General features: G+C 37.5%; 1 protein-coding gene across 1 annotated transcript in view; it reads left to right on the top strand.

The window, feature by feature from the left end:
- Window positions 1-19,668, top strand: part of LOC129768425 (sodium-coupled monocarboxylate transporter 1) — a 199,954-nt gene that overhangs the window by 91,301 nt on the left and 88,985 nt on the right. Inside the window, exon 6 of the mRNA XM_055770077.1 lies at window positions 47-162. Coding sequence (XP_055626052.1) covers window positions 47-162 — 116 coding nt within the window. The remainder of the gene's footprint in view (window positions 1-46; window positions 163-19,668) is intronic.

Raw genomic sequence — 19,668 nt, 5'->3', positions numbered from 1 at the left:
CCAGCTCACACTCTAAACACACACATTTATTGTTGTCTCGTTTCAGGCTTGCGTCCTCGCTCTCTCGCTCGTGCTGGTCGTCGCATTTGGCTGGTACTACACCGGAGGCCCGGCGGAAATATTCTCACGCGCCGAGGAAAACGGACGCATTGAATTATTCAAGTAGGTTCGACATTGGATTAAAATTTCCCTTCGCAGTGTCCCTTTATGACGGGCGCTTCCTTGCTAGCAACACCGCATGTACACCGGCTTCGGCTCCCGCTCAAGGGCTTGCCGAACGTATTGTTTTGTGTCGCCCACTATCTCCGGTCGAGAATTTTCCACCGACATTTCACTTGCTCGACCCTGCCGAGAAGCTATCATAGTGTAGATAGAGAGTATGTACATGCGTGTCTACCGAAACCCAACAACCTTGGCTGATGTTTTATTCATGCGAATTGTGTATTTTTTGGCTGCCACTGTCACATATTGTTGCCGGGTGGAAGCACTCTTTTATTCATTTATACTTCGGGTGGCTGTCGACGCAAACTTGTACTTGAAATAGGAACAACCACCGGCTCCATTTGGGGGGTCGTAATTGATTATTATTTACGCTAGCGTTGTAGGCTCTTACATGGTCTATACAATTGCGTCGAAATGTCTGCATTGGCTCACTCGAATTCAACTTGTCAATCGCATATTCTTCGCTACAACAGTCGCAATGCATTCCAATTTATTCAGGATTACGTTCTTTAAAGTGTGATTTGTTTGATATTATGAACAGGATTTTTTTTTGTATTCACTATCTGCAACAAAAAGTTTCCAGAAATTTTGATCCAGACCGCGTGAATCAGTTTTCGATACAGATCCGATTGACCCTTTGACCCTTTGATGTTCTTCGATTTTTTCATTATATCCTTCCGGCTACTGAAACTCGGGGCCCAATGTGGATCATAGATTCAATCTATCAAAATGAAGTCGCGAAGATATATGGTCTGGGTTCCAAGCGAACCAAGCGCCAATTTTTTCAAAATTGAGATATGTACATCCACTGCATGCAGAAAAAATAATCTATCGACTATAAAATGACCGTGTCATTCGGACAGTTGACAACAGCTACAGAACAAAAATTCTGTGTAGCAGACTGTGAAAAAAACGAAAATGCATTCAACCAGAGTGAACTATAAACCAACATCGTGGCATCGACAATAGTGATCGGTTTCTTCAAAAAGGTAGTTTTTCCTATTTATCCGAATTTCTAGCATTTTTTTCTGTTTCGACAGTACTTGGGAACAGTTTTCGTCGGGATCTGGCAAGTAAGATAATCTGAGGGCTGCCCTGAAGTGTAAAATCGTGTTAAGAGGGCTGATCTGCATTTTTCAAATTTGCTTTCAGCCAAGTATAATACATTTTCAATTTAATTTATTTTCATTTATTGAGATATTATTTTATCAAAAAGAGCAAAAGTGAGTCAATAGATGTACTATTTATCAAATTACTCAAGAGCCGTTACAAAATACTAATGTGTTGTGTGATAATATTATATTAATAGGTAGCATGTAGTTGGTTCGCTCTGGCTGCATAGATGAAGAAGTTTTGCGTGTCCAGAAGCTACATAATTTTGTTTTTCACTTTATTAAAGATTCTGGATCCGAAATTAACAATGATGTGGACTCATAGCATGGAAGGGAGGATGTTATTGAGAAAGACTTGGTTATGGAGGATAGAAATTTACGAGACGATAATATTCCAGGTGACATTTTTTGACTTGGTTCACTCTGGCTGTACATTTTTTTAAATTTTCTCCGATAATAACACTTTAGAACAAGCAAAAAATAAAACAATTGAACAAATCTCGGATATTTATCAGGAGAGCGTAGATTCGCCGCCGTGTCTCAAAAAGCGTAAGCATGCTGATTCTCAATTTTGGAAGAAAAAACCACGTGAGCGTAATATAAATGCAGGCAAATCATACATCAACATACGAGGGGTGGTAGTTGCGGCTGAGAAGATTCAAGCCAATTACTTCTATTGTTGTCCAAAAATTGTTTATAACAAAATGTCTTTTGAGCAACGTTTGTGAAATTTCAAACAGTTTTACGAAAAACCATCATGAGGAACACAAACAGCATTTATTGCCAAATCAACCCGTGTTTCAATAGTTCAACGGAGGAACGTTTCCTATCCAGATCAGTGGGAGAAGTTGTCTCATCTTGTAAGCAAAACATGAAAAAGTTTTTTGTCACTAAAATAATAAGCAACGATTTTTTCTCCACTGAAGCGTTGCTAAAGTTATTTATCAATAGAAAAAAGAATAAGATCAAAGAAAATGTGAACTGTTTAAGTATGAAAGTAATTTTTGTGGTAAAATCGAAACCCGGAATACATATGTTTAAGTATAGTCAGGGCCCAGGTGATTCATTCTTTGGGTTAGACTTGAGGAAGAGATTAGGAGGCCTTTCACCTTTTTTAGTCAAACCAAAATGTAACTTTTGCATCTAAATGGGCACAGTATTTTCCGTGCGAAGTACAACAACATCCAACATCTGATGAAATATGTACCTCCTTTTTTTTTTATTTAAATCGTTTATTTTTACAGGCTCAGTTACATAGGTTTAAAGGAGCCGAACTCCTTACTGTATTGTTACTAGTATATATATACATTTTTCCTTAATTCTAATGTTAATAATATAGGAAACCGATTACTCACGGTCAACTCGAGTTTAGAAGGGTGACATATTTTCTTCAGGAAAAGGAGGGGATATGAAGATATGTTGACAATGATCACACTCACACTCTCAATCACACTCATCACACTCAATTCTTAAACCTATCTTATATCTAATATGTATTTACATTTCATCTTATTCTTAAGAAGGGATCCGATCTCTCACAAAGGAAAAGGAAAAGGAAAAACTAAGGGTATAAGGACAATCACACACGAAGATCGATAGCTTTAAGGAATACATATATTTGGGACATGTAATAAAGGTCTAACCGAGACAACACATCTCCTTGGGCTACCTTCCTCGGGTCCGAAGGGAGTTTTCTAAATTTGATCTGGCGACAAGATACACCTCACACTACAAACAACGTGCTCGATGTCGTGGTAACCTTGGCCACAAACACAAAGATTGTTGTCGGCAAGATTAATACGAAAGAGTAGCGCATCTAACGAACAGTGATTGGACATGAGTCGGGAGAAGGTGCGAATAAAGTCCCGACTCAAGTCCAGACTTTTGAACCATGGTTTAGGCTAACCTTAGGGATAATCGAGTGGAGCCACCGGCCCAATTCATCTTCGTTCCATTTGCGTTGCCAGTTAACTATGGTATTTTTGCGGACTAAAGAATAAAATTCATTGAAGGCGATTTGACGCTGATAAATATCGCCTTCAATTGCACCTACCTTTGCTAATGAGTCAGCCCTCTCATTACCCAGAATTGAGCAATGTGAAGGGACCCAGACAAAGGTAATGACATAACAGCGTCTGGATAAAGCACTCAAAATTTCTCGTATTCTCTCAAGGAAGTACGGCGAGTGCTTTTCCGGCCTCACTGAACGGATAGCTTCGACAGAGCTAAGACTATCCGTTACAATGTAATAGTGTTCAACAGGTCGTGAGGCGACGCTGTCCAGCGCCCAGTGTATCGCTGCCAATTCAGCAATATACACTGAGCAAGGATTCTGAAGACTGTGTGAGGTGCTAAAAAATTCGTTGAACACTCCAAATCCTGTGGACTCATTCATAGAGGACCCATCAGTAAAGTACATATTATCACAATTGATATCCCCATACTTTGCATCGAAGATCGTTGGAACGATCCTCGATCGAAGATAATCTGATGTTCCATGGATATCCTGCTTCATGGACAGATCAAAATGCACAGAGGAATTGATGTAGTCAGGAAAACAAACACGGTTGGGAATATACGAAGAAGGATCAACCTGCATGGAGACGAATTCATGATATGAGCTCATGAATCCAGAATGAAAATTTAGCTCGATCAGCTGCTCAAAATTTCCGATCACCAATGGGTTCATAACCTTACACCGGATGAGGAACCGAAGAGATAATAAATTGAAGCGATCTTTTAGAGGGAGTAGGCCTGTCAAAACCTCGAGACTCATGTTATGCGTTGAGGGCATACATCCCAACGCAATACGGAGACATAGATACTGAATTCGCTCGAGTTTAATTAAGTGTGTTTTGGCAGCTGATTGAAAACAGAAACTGCCATACTCCATCACTGAGAGAATAGTTGTTCGATACAACATTATAAGATCTTCGGGATGGGCCCCCCACCAGGTGCCGGTAATTGTACGGAGAAAGTTTATTCTTTGTTTGCATTTTTTACTTAGATACCTAATATGGGCCCCCAAGTTCATTTGGAGTCGAACCAGACCCCAAGATACTTGAATGACATAGCATGAGTGATCGGTTTACCCAAAAGTTGAAGCTTTGGTTTTGCTGGTCTATGCTTCCTAGAAAAAACCACCATCTCTGTTTTCTCCGTGGAGAATTCGATCCCTAGCCCAATGGCCCAGGTTGAAAAATTGTTCAAAGTATCTTGTAAGGATTCTTGCAGGTCGGATTCGTTTGATCCTACGACAGACACCACTCCATCATCTGCAAGTTGTCTTAGGCTGCAATTTTGTGTAAGGCAATTGTCAATGTCGCTTACGTAGAAGTTGTACAAAAGGGGGTTTAAACTTATGTACCTCCTGTAAACCATGAATTCTTCATGGAGGTGGTTCCCGATTATCAAAACAATGTTGATATTAATTACGACCTGATCAGCGACGAAGAATGTTAAGTTTTTCTCAACCATTTTAATAGTATTATTTTAGTAATAATTCAGACAAAAATACATCCAACCACACTGAACTGAAACCCATATTCTTTAACTTTTATTCTGCATGCGTACCAATACTGAAAGTATTTTTTTTCAATAATTATGCGTCATTTTACAGACATTCATAGTCTCAGTACTTTGTAGACATCCTGCTTGTAACACTTGAGCGATAAAATAATAGATTTGATCAACTACGGTCAATTAGAGTGAGCCCAAACTTCAAATTGAAATATCTCAAAATAATGTTTTTGGCGCTTGGTTCGTTCTGGCAGAATCCCGACCATATGTCAGGTAAAATCGATCTCTCGATCTTTTGATTGAGAGAAAGATATTTGATTTCCACAATCTCTATAATAAATCATCTGTAAGTGTGTTTTCACGCGATTGGTATCTTAGGAACTGTTAGCTCCGTTAATGTTTTCATCCAAATGGTATCAGAGGAATTTCATGCCAACTCGACTGGCTTCTGTAGGAACCTCCAATCAATGCGACCATTAGTTTGATAAATTTTAGTGAACCCGACTGGACACTGGCAGCACCAACCCAGATTGCAGTGAAACGTCGTGGCGGTAAATATATCAGTCATTTCAGCAACTTGCATACATAAAATCTTCCAAAATAGACTACTTTTTGAAAAGGATCAATATGTTATGTAAGGGGTCTCCGTAGCCACATTGGTTGCGCGTTCGCTTGGTAAGATCGATCTTGAGTTCAAAACTCAGGGCCCTCATTGACCAAACTGCTCTGCTCTGCAAGAAACTTCGGGCTGCTGTTCTATTAATAACTCAACAATGATCATATCAACTGTCTCCGCTGTCCGGTGGTCTAACAGGATAATGGAAGAACAGAAAGAATACTCTTGCGCCTAAATGGCTACTGTGTGAATGTACCATATGCAAAATGGTATAGAAGGAAACTCTTACCATGTGACATGTACGCGATTTAAATTAGGCTCTGTTACAGCTAAAAATGCTAATGAGCCTGAAATAGACAAATAGGATAAAAAAACATGTTATGTTTCAACAAAAAAAAAATCTATTTCTAAAACTATAAGACCAACAAAACTCTGATAGAAGAAGGAAATGTAGAAAATTTGTTTAAATCTTCATTAAAAAATATAAAATAAATAAAGAAAGAAAACACACTAAAAAATATATTTTGAAAATTACAATTTATTTTCTCAAAATCGTATTCAAAAAAAAAAAAGTCAAATGAATCATATACAAAAAATATATTTTAGGTATTTTTAGAAGAACATCTATGATATGTTTTTTCTCCTTATAAAAAAAAAAAATTCTGATATTTTAAAATGAAAATTTTTTTGAATCTCATAGTTCACGAGCTACAATTTTTTCCCAAAAACGTTTAAAAATGAATTATAAATGACAAAAACTTCTAACTCAAAAATTGTAAAACCTAAAAATGTTGGTCACACAAAATCGTGAGAAAGGCACTGCTACTTTTTCATGATTTCTTTGAAAAAAATACTACTGATGTTTTACTCTTAACATTTTTGTGTGCAAATTCTCGTGGTTGACATGTTCTGCAACTTTTTTCTATAAGAAAAATGAATATCGACCCCTATAACACAAGTTCTTGTTATATTAGGCTGTCAAAAAAGTCCTGCGGTATTTCTGCGAGGTGTCGTTGTAAGCGCGTAGTTCTAGTTGTATTCATTGTATCGAGTCATACTATATCTTGTTGGAAAGGTATTTTTACGCGCTATAATATAGTCCTTGACAGTGTTTTGTTTGATTAAGTCGTTCGTGAGTTATAGTGTCGCAAATATGGAGCAAAATAAAGAGAAAATCCGACATATTTTACAGTACTACTATGACAAAGGCAAAAATGCATCTCAAGCTGCCAATAAAATTTGTGCAGTTTATGGACCCGATACAGTTTCCATTTCCACCGCACAACGATGGTTTCAACGTTTTCGTTCTGGTGTAGAGGTCGTCGAAGATGCGCCAAGCTCCGGAAGGCCTGTCGTCGAAAATTGCGACCAAATCGCTGAATTAGCCGAGAAAGACCGGCATAGTAGCAGCCGTAGCATCGGCCAAGAGCTGGGGATAAGTCATCAAACCGTTATTAACCATTTGAAGAAGCTTGGATTCACAAAGAAGCTCGATGTATGGGTGCCACACACGTTGACGCAAAAAAACATCTTTGACCGTATCGACGCATGTGAATCGCTGCTGAATCGCAACAAAATCGACCTATTTCTGAAGCGGATTGTGTCTGGCGATGAAAAGTGGGTCACTTACGACAACGTGAAGCGCAAACGGTCGTGGTCGAAGCCCTCATTAACGGCCAGGAAGGTTCTGCTGTGTGTTTGGTGGGATTGTCAAGGAATAATCTATTATGAGCTGCTTCCCTATGGCCAAACGCTCAATTCGGACCTGTACTGCCAACAACTGGACCGCTTGAAGGTAGCACTCATGTCTTCCATCAGGACAACGCCAGGCCATACACTTCTTTGGTGACGCGCCAGGAGCTCCGGGAGCTCGGATGGGAGGTTCTTTTGCACCTGTTTTTGTCCATGGCGAACGAGCTAGGTAGTCAGAAGTTAGCCACAGAAGAGGCCTGTGAAAATTGGCTATCCGAGTTTTTTGCCAATAAGGAAGCGAGCTTCTATAACAGGGGTATTATGAAGTTGGTATCTCGTTGGGAACAAGTCATCGAACAAAACGGCGCATATTTGACTTAAAACAGAGGATTGTAACTAATTTTATGAACAAATGAAAACTAAAAAAAAAATACCGCAGGTCTTTTTTGACAGCCTAATATATAACATAAGTTCTTATTTGAAATATTTAAGATGCTTCATAAGTTGTGTTACATGAACCACCCTGTTATAAGAATGACCAGGGTCGCCACATTTAATCCTGTACAATTTTCTGGAAAAATCTGTATATCTATCAGGATTGTACAAGATAATGTGTTTGAGCGTACGAGTCCTTCAGGCATGTTTAACATTTCTCTGTATTTCAAACATATACGCGATTTAATACGAAGGAAGTCATCATCAAATTCATGTACAAACATACTCCTCATATTTTACTGTATAACAAGCTTGCCCTTAGGTTGCAAGTTCATATGCTTTCTGAAATACGTTGGAGCTTGAATTATAATGTACTCAACTTCTAATTTAATTCAAGAGATTATAAGGTATTTGCATAGCTTAATGAAGTGAAATAGAATAAAGTGATTGAAAAAGAATTTACAAAATGCCTGGTCATCTATGTGCATAGCGTAACAATTTTTTTAATTCTTTCAGGAAACTTCAGATGGGTCGCGAAGAGAGAAAAATGTTACGAATCGTTTATTCTGAGAGTTTCTTAGGATATTGTACTTCTGGTACGATATGCGATTAAATACTAAAAATCGCCTAGGTCCAACAGGATCTTTTTAGGAACCAAATAAAAGCTGGTTGATAAGGTTAATTGGTTAGCAAAAATTGTGTTAGCCCAGAAAATCTTTGAAAAAAACAGAGAAAAATCGATTTTTCATTTCTTTCCGATATTGTTGCTCACTACCCCTACACATACCAAGATAAAAATATGTACGTAAAATATTGTAATACCTGAGTTGCTGAGAATACCTGAGAAGTTGTGAAGCGCCCCCGATCATCAAACATTGTGTAAAGGTGCTTGGAAGTTACATTCCTTACATTTTTATATTTTCTGAAGCGCCAGCCAATTTCGAGCCCGCGAGTACATCCACCTCTTCGATTTATCTCATATTACAGTCTTGTTTGTCAGCCAGTGTCGCTGACCAGGTTTAACTTTTTTTCCAACACGAACTCCAGTATCGCGAGTATAAAAAAATAAGCTCGGGTTTCTATGTGGCTCGTGGCGACAGTTCATTATTCACGCGACGAAAATTCCGCGTAAATAAATTACTGTTTACGATTATATATGGCCAATTCGATTGCAATTGGTTAATTGTATTTTCTCTCTCGAAACACGACTCCAAGCACCTCCCATAGGAATTTGTACGAATAATTAGTTGGTAAGATGAAAGTTGTTAACAGGGGAGTAATAGAATAGACACGGTCGAAGACGGTCACTTTTAAACATTGTTTTTCTTTTTGAATATATTTTTCCGACCGCCCGGATAGTTTCCAGATAATTCGGTTCCAAGAATCGAGGAGTGTTCTCGTTTGTGTTAGCGGTTTCTAGAACAGTAAACTGAACCGTAAGCCGTGTTTGATCCGGCAAAGAGTGAAGTTGGAGTGCGGTGAATGGGAGGGTGTGAAGTTCAGTAATCTGGACCTCCCGAAGAAAGGGACGACACTGGGATAAGTGCCCCCTACATCTGGTGACAGCAGTGGGATAAGTGTCCCCTACATCTGACGACACTGGAAAAAGTGTCCCCTACAGTTGTAGCTTCAAAATGATGTACATACCATCGATATGCGTTGATTTTTCACGAAGTTACAGCATGTCAAAAATCACTTGAAATTTCCGACTTCGCACTCTGCTCCTCTCAGAAAAAGCTATTCCATGGAAGAACATTGAGACTGATGGTGCACCATCAATGGTTGGTCGTCATCGTGGTTTTACAGCTCACTCAAAGTTACAACTGCGTAAGGTACTTACCATTCATTGTGTGATTCATAGATAGCATTTAGTAGCAAAAAATCTGAGCATCAGTGCATCAGTGTTTACTATATGTTATGAGTGCTATCAAAAACCTTCGAAGCAGTTCTGATTTTTTGGTTTTTTCGTATAGCTGAACAAATAATCGAGTGTTCAGATTATTTGTTCAGCTATACGAGAAAAACGAAAAAATCTTTACTCGGTTACTTCTACACGCTGGAGTTCGCTGACCACCAAGAGTCTCTTGCATAGCAAGATTTTCAGCTTGTTTTGTATTTGTTTTTCAGCTGCAGGGTGAAGATTTCAACTTATTTGAAACAATAATTATTGATATTGTTCGGCCCTTCTGACAAAAATTTCAAAACAAAATTTAAGCAGAAGAGAATATTCACAGTTTCCGCCTTTGCCAAGTTATCACAAAAGCTTCAAGATCATGTTACATTATCATATGTCACTCACTTGGAAGCATTACACAACTATTTTACTAGAATATTTTCAGATCTTCAAAATTTTCAAATTCCTCAATTGGTAATAAATCAGTACTACATCATATCCATGGAATGAGGCAAGGTGATAATGCAAGAAAAGTTGATTATCATCAGCACAGATGAGGCAGGAGTACAACCAAGGTTGTCATATACTTTAGTAATTACCAACCATTGGGAAAAAAGTACCCTGCGATGTGAGACATTGCTTCGTTTTCGTTCTCGTTTTTCATCATCATACTTTGTCGAAAAAGGCTTCATTGTGGTTACAAACAACGCGAAACTGAAGGAACCATTTGAAGATGAAAGAACGCGGAAATTTTAGGCATTAACTAACCAATATTGAAGCGTATTTTTATATTTTGGTAGTTGTGGATAGATTGGTTTGCGATTTGAATGTTTTTATAGGTTGGGAGTAATTTGTATTAATAATAGTTTTTTACACTTAATATTTACTAAATTTTATCTCTATTTTTTTGTTTAATGTGATGAGAAAATAATGTTTCTTCTGTATTATAGTGATTATAGTGTATTATAGTTTCAATGCTTTTGGCTGGTTTGTCACATTACTTCCATTTTTTGAAAGAATGTCGGGAGTGTGAGTTTAACTTGTGACCTTTTGCCTGAGAGATGCGGATGTTACCACAACGCCAGATCATATCCGTGAGAATATAATGTCAAGTTTATTTAATTATCAATTTGAAAACTTTGCAGTTGGTTTTCAAATTGATAACTATTCAGTAAGAAAAAACTAGAGAAAGGATTTTCAAAGAAATTTGCTTATGGGGGTCTATAGTATGACTTCATTCTGGAAAAGGGGTCTCTTGCCTGAAACAGTTTAAGAACCCCTTTTCTAGAATCTATGAAAGATAAAAAAAATACATCTTAAAAAAATCCATACTATAATAAAATAGAAGGGCGCTTCTCCACTGGCTCAAGAACAACAACCAATCAATACACACAATGTCTTCGCTACGTTGCCAGTTGACGAAATGGAAGCGGATACAGCTAACGGGGGCACGCCGTTTATTTCTCAAGGGAATCCCCGGCGCAAAAATGTGACCACTCCCAAAGTTCAAGGACAAGTCCCTCCGGTGATACCCCCTGTTAGCTTGCCCAAAAAATCGAGTGCAGCGGATAAGCAAAATCAGCTCCCTCCTGGCCTCCGTGGTAATAGTTCACCTTCGAACGACCCAGCACTCGAGGGGACATCAAAAACCCCAACTGTCCCTGTTTTTCCGTCAAGTTCAACTTCCCAATCGGGATTTATAAAGTTGTCTGACCTTGTGGATCAAATCTTCACGTGTTTTAATGTTTCCGACTCCATCAGAACCATTGTCACCGCAATGCTTCCAGTACTAAAGACAATTTTGCAGCAATTGATGCAAACATGGCCCCTCCTTGCAATGATTATCTCTCTTGATGTCTAATTTAAATAGAGAGGTCGGGGATATCACTGTTTTACAGTGGAATTGTCGTAGTCTTATCCCTAAATTGGATTCATTCAAATTTCTAATTCATAAACTCAATTGTGATGTTTTTGCTCTATCCGAAACCTGGCTCTCTTCTCAAAATGATCTTTCTTTCCACGATTTTAATATAATACGCTTGGACCGTGATGACAGATACGGAGGGGTACTATTGGGGATCAATAAGTGTCACTCATTTTTTAGAATTGACCTTCCACCTATTGGAGGGATCGAAGCTGTTGCTTGTCATGCAAACATCAGAGGCAAAGACCTCTGTATAGTCAGCTTGTATTGGCCTCCGAGAGCTGCGGTTAGCCGCAAGCAACTTGTTGACATGTGCTCACTCCTTCCTGAGCCACGATTAATCTTGGGAGACTTCAACTCTCACGGAACTGCCTGGGGGGAACAGTACGACGACAATCGTTCATCGTTGATATATGACCTTTGTAACAGCTTCAATATGACCGTTTTGAACACTGGGGAAACAACACGTGTACCTAAACCTCCTGCTAAACCAAGTGCTCTTGACCTCTCGCTTTGCTCGAATTCACTATCGTTAGATTGCAAGTGGAATGTAATCCAGGATCCCAACGGTAGTGACCACTTGCCAATCAAAATTTCTATCACCAATGGGTTGAATTCTTCTGAATCAATAAACATGGCATACGACCTCACAAGACACATTGACTGGAAAAAATATGCGGACGCGATTACTCTAGCCATCAATTCCAGAGATGGTTTGCCTCCATTGGAGGAGTATAACTTCATTTCTCGTTTGATCTATGACAGCGCGGTTCTCGCTCAAACGAAACCCATCCCAGATTCCACTATTCGTCGAAGGCCTCCCAATCCATGGTGGGATGGCCAGTGTTCCAAGCTTTATGGAGATAAATCGAATGCATTTAAAGCTTTTCGGAAACGTGGAACCCCTGAAAATTTTCAGAAGTATTTTGACCTTGAAAATCAATTTAAAAACTTGATCAAAGGGAAAAAACGTGCTTATTGGCGAAATTTCGTGGGAGGTTTATCACGAGAAACGTCAATGAAAAAATTATGGAAAGTGGCTCGAAACATGAGAAATCGCTCTTCATCCAATGAAAGCGAAGAATATTCACATCGATGGATTTTTAATTTTGCACGAAAGGTTTGTCCCGATTCCGCTCCAGTGCAAAGAATTATTCGAGATATACCACAAGATAGGTGCGATCTTGATTCCGAGTTTTCGATGGTAGAATTCTCTCTTGCTCTCCTTTCATGTAACAATTCTGCTCCGGGATCGGATAGAATTAAGTTCAACTTGCTGAAAAATCTCCCTGGTGTGGCGAAACATCGCTTGTTGAACTTATTCAATCGGTTTCTGGAGCATAATATTGTTCCAGATGATTGGAGACAAGTACGAGTTATAGCTATTCAAAAACCCGGAAAACCCGCGTCCGACTTCAATTCGTACCGCCCAATAGCAATGCTGTCTTGTATACGGAAATTGTTGGAGAAAATTATCTTGTTTCGCCTTGATCGATGGGTTGAAACGAATGGCCTACTCTCAGATACACAATATGGGTTCCGCAGGGGCAAGGGGACGAATGATTGTCTTGCGTTGCTTTCTTCAGAAATTCAAATGGCTTACGCCGAAAAAAAACAAATGGCTTCAGTATTCTTGGACATAAAGGGGGCCTTTGATTCTGTTTCAATAGAGGTTTTGTCAGACAAATTACAATCTCGGGGTCTGCCGCCTCTATTGAATAATATGTTATATAACTTGCTTTGTGAGAAACATTTGAACTTTTCTCACGGAGATTCGGCAGTAAGTCGGGTCTCTTACATGGGACTCCCCCAGGGCTCATGTTTAAGCCCCCTTTTGTACAACTTCTACGTAAGCGACATTGACAATTGCCTTACACAAAATTGCAGCCTAAGACAACTTGCAGATGATGGAGTGGTGTCTGTCGTAGGATCAAACGAATCCGACCTGCAAGAATCCTTACAAGATACTTTGAACAATTTTTCAACCTGGGCCATTGGGCTAGGGATCGAATTCTCCACGGAGAAAACAGAGATGGTGGTTTTTTCTAGGAAGCATAGACCAGCAAAACCAAAGCTTCAACTTTTGGGTAAACCGATCACTCATGCTATGTCATTCAAGTATCTTGGGGTCTGGTTCGACTCCAAATGAACTTGGGGGCCCATATTAGGTATCTAAGTAAAAAATGCAAACAAAGAATAAACTTTCTCCGTACAATTACCGGCACCTGGTGGGGGGCCCATCCCGAAGATCTTATAATGTTGTATCGAACAACTATTCTCTCAGTGATGGAGTATGGCAGTTTCTGTTTTCAATCAGCTGCCAAAACACACCTCATTAAACTCGAGCGAATTCAGTATCTTTGTCTCCGTATCGCGTTGGGATGTATGCCCTCAACGCATACCATGAGTCTCGAGGTTTTGGCAGGCCTACTCCCACTAAAAGATCGCTTCAATTTATTATCTCTTCGGTTCCTCATCCGGTGTAAGGTTATGAACCCATTGGTGATCGGAAATTTTGAGCAGCTGATCGAGCTAAATTTTCATTCTGGATTCATGAGCTCATATCATGAATTCGTCTCCATGCAGGTTGATCCTTCTTCGTATATTCCCAACCGTGTTTGTTTTCCTGACTACATCAATTCCTCTGTGCATTTTGATCTGTCCATGAAGCAGGATATCCATGGAACATCAGATTATCTTCGATCGAGGATCGTTCCAACGATCTTCGATGCAAAGTATGGGGATATCAATTGTGATAATATGTACTTTACTGATGGGTCCTCTATGAATGAGTCCACAGGATTTGGAGTGTTCAACGAATTTTTTAGCACCTCACACAGTCTTCAGAATCCTTGCTCAGTGTATATTGCTGAATTGGCAGCGATACACTGGGCGCTGGACAGCGTCGCCTCACGACCTGTTGAACACTATTACATTGTAACGGATAGTCTTAGCTCTGTCGAAGCTATCCGTTCAGTGAGGCCGGAAAAGCACTCGCCGTACTTCCTTGAGAGAATACGAGAAGTTTTGAGTGCTTTATCCAGACGCTGTTATGTCATTACCTTTGTCTGGGTCCCTTCACATTGCTCAATTCTGGGTAATGAGAGGGCTGACTCATTAGCAAAGGTAGGTGCAATTGAAGGCGATATTTATCAGCGTCAAATCGCCTTCAATGAATTTTATTCTTTAGTCCGCAAAAATACCATAGTTAACTGGCAACGCAAATGGAACGAAGATGAATTGGGCCGGTGGCTCCACTCGATTATCCCTAAGGTTAGCCTCAAACCATGGTTCAAAAGTCTGGACTTGAGCCGGGACTTTATTCGCACCTTCTCCCGACTCATGTCCAATCACTGTTCGTTAGATGCGCTACTCTTTCGTATTAATCTTGCCGACAACAATCTTTGTGTTTGTGGCCAAGGTTACCACGACATCGAGCACGTTGTTTGGTCGTGCGAGCTGTATCTTGTCGCCAGATCGAATTTAGTAGTCACCCTTCGGGCCCGAGGAAGGCAGCCCAATGTGCCGGTGAGAGACGTGTTGGCTCGGTTAGACCTTGATTACATGTCCCATATATATGTTTTCCTTAAAGCTATAGATCTTCGTGTGTGATTGTCCTTATACCCTTAGTTTTTCTTTTCCTTTTCCTTTGTGAGAGATCGGATCCCTTCTTAAGAATAAGATGAAATGTAAATACATGTTAGATATAAGATAGGTTTAAGAATTGAGTGTGATGAGTGTGATTGAGAGTGTGATTGAGAGTGTGAGTGTGATCATTGTCAACATATCCTCATATCCCCTCCTTTTCCTGAAGAAAATATGTCACCCTTCTAAACTCGAGTTGACCGCGAGTAATCGGTTTCCTATATTATTAACATTAGAATTAAGGAAAAATGTATATATACTAGTAACAATACAGTAAGGAGTTCGGCTCCTTTAAACCTATGTAACTGAGCCTGTAAAAATAAACGATTTAAATAAAAAAAATAATAATATAATAAAATCTAATAATTTGTCGAATTTGAAATTTGAATTATTAATAATATTTTTGTTTGAATTTGATTGCCATTTTAATGAAAATTTAAATAATTTCGTACATTTTCATAGTTTTATAGTAAACATATAAAGAAACCATAAAAAGTCGTCTATATTTTTTTTTAGATTTCAAGTATGCAAAGTTGCTTCAATGGCCAAAAAACACCCGCAAAGTTTCACTGCAAGCTGAGATGATGCTGTCGGCTCCCAAGACAAGTTGGCATGAATTTGTCAATACCATCTGACACATTGTTGACTGCATTATATAAAATGTAAAACACCTAAAATATAAAAAAAACGTTTTGCTTATGACGAATTTCATGCCAACTCGACTGGCCGTTGGCAGCAACATCTCAGATAGCAGTGAAACGTTGTGGGTGTAAAGACATGGGTCATTTAAGCAACTTTGCATACTTGAAATATTCGAAAAATAATTAGACTACTTTTTGGAAAAAAAGCCAATTTTTTTCTTATTTTTTACAAAAAAATATAACTCAAAAACTATGATACCTACAAAATTTTTGTCAAAGGATGAAATGTAGGAAATTATTTAGATTTTCACAATAAAACACCAAAAAAATTTTGGAAAAAAATTCTGCTGAGAAAAAGTTATTTTAAAAATTAAAATTTATTTTTTCACAAAAATGTGTTTTTCAAAACTATACACAGGTCCGACTCGATTATATACAGACTCGATTATATATGATTGATGTGATTCGATTATATACAATATCGAGTCTAAAGATTATATACAGTTCGAATTTTTTTTTATATTTCAAATATGATTTATTTTAAGAGAAAATGAAATTGGTCAGTGTTAAAGTGGAAGTTAATTGGCTATTACGAGTACAGTGAAGTAAAAATCGTGATTTCTGTAGACTTAAGCTGAAGATTCACCAGGAATTGTTCAAAACAATATTGTGGCGAAATTTAAAAAGATAGAAGTTGAGTGTCAAAGAACAAATTGTAGAGCAATTAGAGAACATGACTTTGGCTTAGGGAAATATCCATGTTCATTATGTATTTTTTTTGGATAAAATTAAGAATAACACCTTAAAAACCACAAACATTGAAGTTTTTCATTTCTAAAATGTTACTTAAATGTTAAAAAATTTTGAAGTTTCACCACTCTATCCTATTTAAAATTTTCTTATCTTTCAAATGGATGCAACAGAATTGTCATACGCAGCGTAATTTTTGAATTAGAGCCAGTTTAAGGAAAACAGGGCCGAAACAGAGAAAAAGTTCAATAACTCTGTCATTGTTTAAATTTGAACATATGCGTAGAAGGATTATTATCGTCAAACATGATCCTTTATCACATTCTGGAATAATAAGAGTTTTTTATATGAGGAAAGTATTTTATGACTTCAAGGGGATGAGTCAAAAAATAAATTCTTCTTTTATAATCAAAAAGCGAAAAATATGTGTATAAAAAAGAAATAAAAAATATTATTTTTTTGACTCGATTATATATAATCGGATTCGATTACATACAGTGAAAAGAAAACGAAAACTGTATGTAATCGAGTCCGCGCTGTATATGAATAGCCCTTTCAATTTCCAACAAGTCGTTCATAAATCGGAAGATGGACACTTTTACAGGGAAAATTTTTTTCGATCAACAACTTTTGCATGTTTTCTTCGAAAAAATACAATTTATTCTAATTTTCTTTAAAGTCAAGATAGCGATATACTGTATTCGACAAAGTTTTAGATCTTGTCAAAATATAAACTTTTGTCGAAGACATCAACTTTCTATCTTTTATAGTTTTTGGAATATAAGTCATTTTTGTATGAAGACTGCTGAAAAAAATATTGTTTTGCTCGTAACATTTTTATGTATAAATCCTCACGTTTGACATGTTTCTAAATAGAGAAAAGTTAGCAGAGCATGTAAATTGCGATAATTTATACATAAAAATGTTACGAATTAAACATTAATACTATTTTATTAAAGAAAAAAAAAATGAAAAAGTTGATGCTCGAACAACTCTTTCCATGTAAATGTGGCCATCGTCCGATATATGGAAAACTTGTTGGAAATTTTAAGGGCTATTTATTTTTATTTTTTTCAGAATTTTAAAAGCATGTGTTTTCGAGAAAAATGAATTTTAATTTCCAAAATATATTTTTTCAAGGAAATGTTTATCCAAAAAAATCTTCGATAATTTTTAATGAAAACCTAAGTAATTTCCTACATTACATTCTCTGACCAACTTTTTGTAGATCTTATAGTTTTTAAGTTTAGATCTTATAGTTTTTTCCGAAAAAAAGTTGAAAAAACTCAAAATTTAAAAAAGAACTACAAAAAAATCTGTCAGACCTACGAAACAGTCAATGAATGGAATGTAGGATATTATTTTGGTTTTCATTAAAAATTATCGAAGAATTTTTTGGAAAAAAAAATATTTTGAAAATTAAAATTCATTCTTCTCGAAAAGATATGCTTTTTAAATTCTAAAAAAAAAATGGATATAAATAGCCCTCAAAATTTCCAACAGTTTTCCATACATCGGACGATGGACACATTTACATGGAAAGAGTTTTCGAACAACAACTTTTTCATTTTTTTTTCTTCAAAAAAATAGTGTTAATGTTTAATTCGTAACATTTTTATGTATAAATTATCGCAATTTATATGCTCTGCTGACTTTTCTCTATTTAGAAACATGTCAAGAACATGTCAAACGTGAGGATTGTAACGAGCAAAACAATATTTTTTCCGGCAGTCCATACAAAAATGACTTATATTCCAAAAACCATAAAAGATAGAAAGTTGATGTCTTCGACAAAAGTTTATATTTTCACAAGATCTAAAACTTTATCGAATGCAGTATATCGCTATCTTGAATTTAAACAAAATTAGGGTTAGTTGTATTTTTTCAAAGAAAACATGAAAAAGTTGTTGTTCGAAAAACTTTTTCTCTGTAAAAGTGCTCATCTTCCGTTGTATGGACGACTTGTTGGAAATTGTAAGGGCTATTCATATATATATATTTTTGGGAATTTAAAAAAAACATTTTGAATTTTAATTTTTAAAATAACTTTTTTGTCAGCGAAATTTTTTTTCAATAAACTTTTGGTATTTTTTTGTGAAAATCTAAATAATCTCCTACATTTCATCCTTTGACAAGGGTTTTTTTAGGTATCATAGTTTTTAAGTTATAAATTTTTGTAAAAAAATGCCTTTTCCCAAAAAGTAGTCTAATTCTTTTTTGAATATTTCAAGTATGTAAAGTTGCTTAAATGACCAATGTTTTTACACCCACAACGTTTCACTACTATCTGAGATGGTGCTGCCAACTCCTAAGACGAGTCGGCATGAAATTCGTCTTATCCATAAACTTCGCCCTCCATGCTCAATGCTCCTAAAATCAACTTTTGAACAAACATTGGGCAGAGTCGCCAAAGAATCAAACCGTTCATGGCGAACGAGAGGCTCACCCCAGGGTTAAAGTTCACTCCACTTGAAATCGTGCGTTGATGACATGATATCGTTCCCCGAAGCAGTGAGGACATAACATTACGCGCGAGAATGGTGGAGCTCCGCTTAATGGGAGTTATTTGGAGGTCGTTTCACCAGGGCGAAAGCGGTAACCGTTGCCGTGGCTGAGTGATGTTGCCTTTAGTTTTTAATACCAAGCGCCGAAGTAATTTGCGTGTCCCATTTCTGAGATTGCTGCCATTTTTGGTCTTGATGGAGATTCCATGCGCAGCACAGCAGCGGACCCTATCTGTCCGTCTGTCTGTCAGTGCGACTGGAGGTTAGCGATTACAACACACTGATGATGGAGCCACGTCAGTTTAACCCTCTACAGCCCAAGCCCGCCTTTAGACGGGCTTCGCGGGTTCTGTTTTCAAATTATTCAGACATTATTTTCAATATCCACTCCCACTAGAACGCCTTTAAAATATTTTCATCAATCACACATACATAATGTTTTTATGCTGGCACCTTTCTGCTAGGAATATTTTATGTTGAAAGTCGGAAATTCGAGATAAAAGTGGAGTAGGTTTTTTTTAGATAAATAAAAAACTTGGGCGGTAGAGGGTTAAGCGGCAAATAATTAAAGGATATGGGGTTTCCTGTTTATTCACGATACTGCCGAAGATCACGACTCACAGAAAAGTCTTGATTATGGGGGAGAGAAGGCAGTTAAAAAAGAAGGATACTTAAGGTGATTGCGTTCATTAAAAGTTTGCGGTTCAGCTGTTT

The sequence above is a fragment of the Toxorhynchites rutilus genome, chromosome 2 (genome assembly GCF_029784135.1).
Source record: "Toxorhynchites rutilus septentrionalis strain SRP chromosome 2, ASM2978413v1, whole genome shotgun sequence".
NCBI lineage: Eukaryota > Metazoa > Arthropoda > Insecta > Diptera > Culicidae > Toxorhynchites > Toxorhynchites rutilus.
Note: the sequence above shows the minus strand (reverse complement) of the source record. Positions and strands in the feature narration are given on the sequence as shown.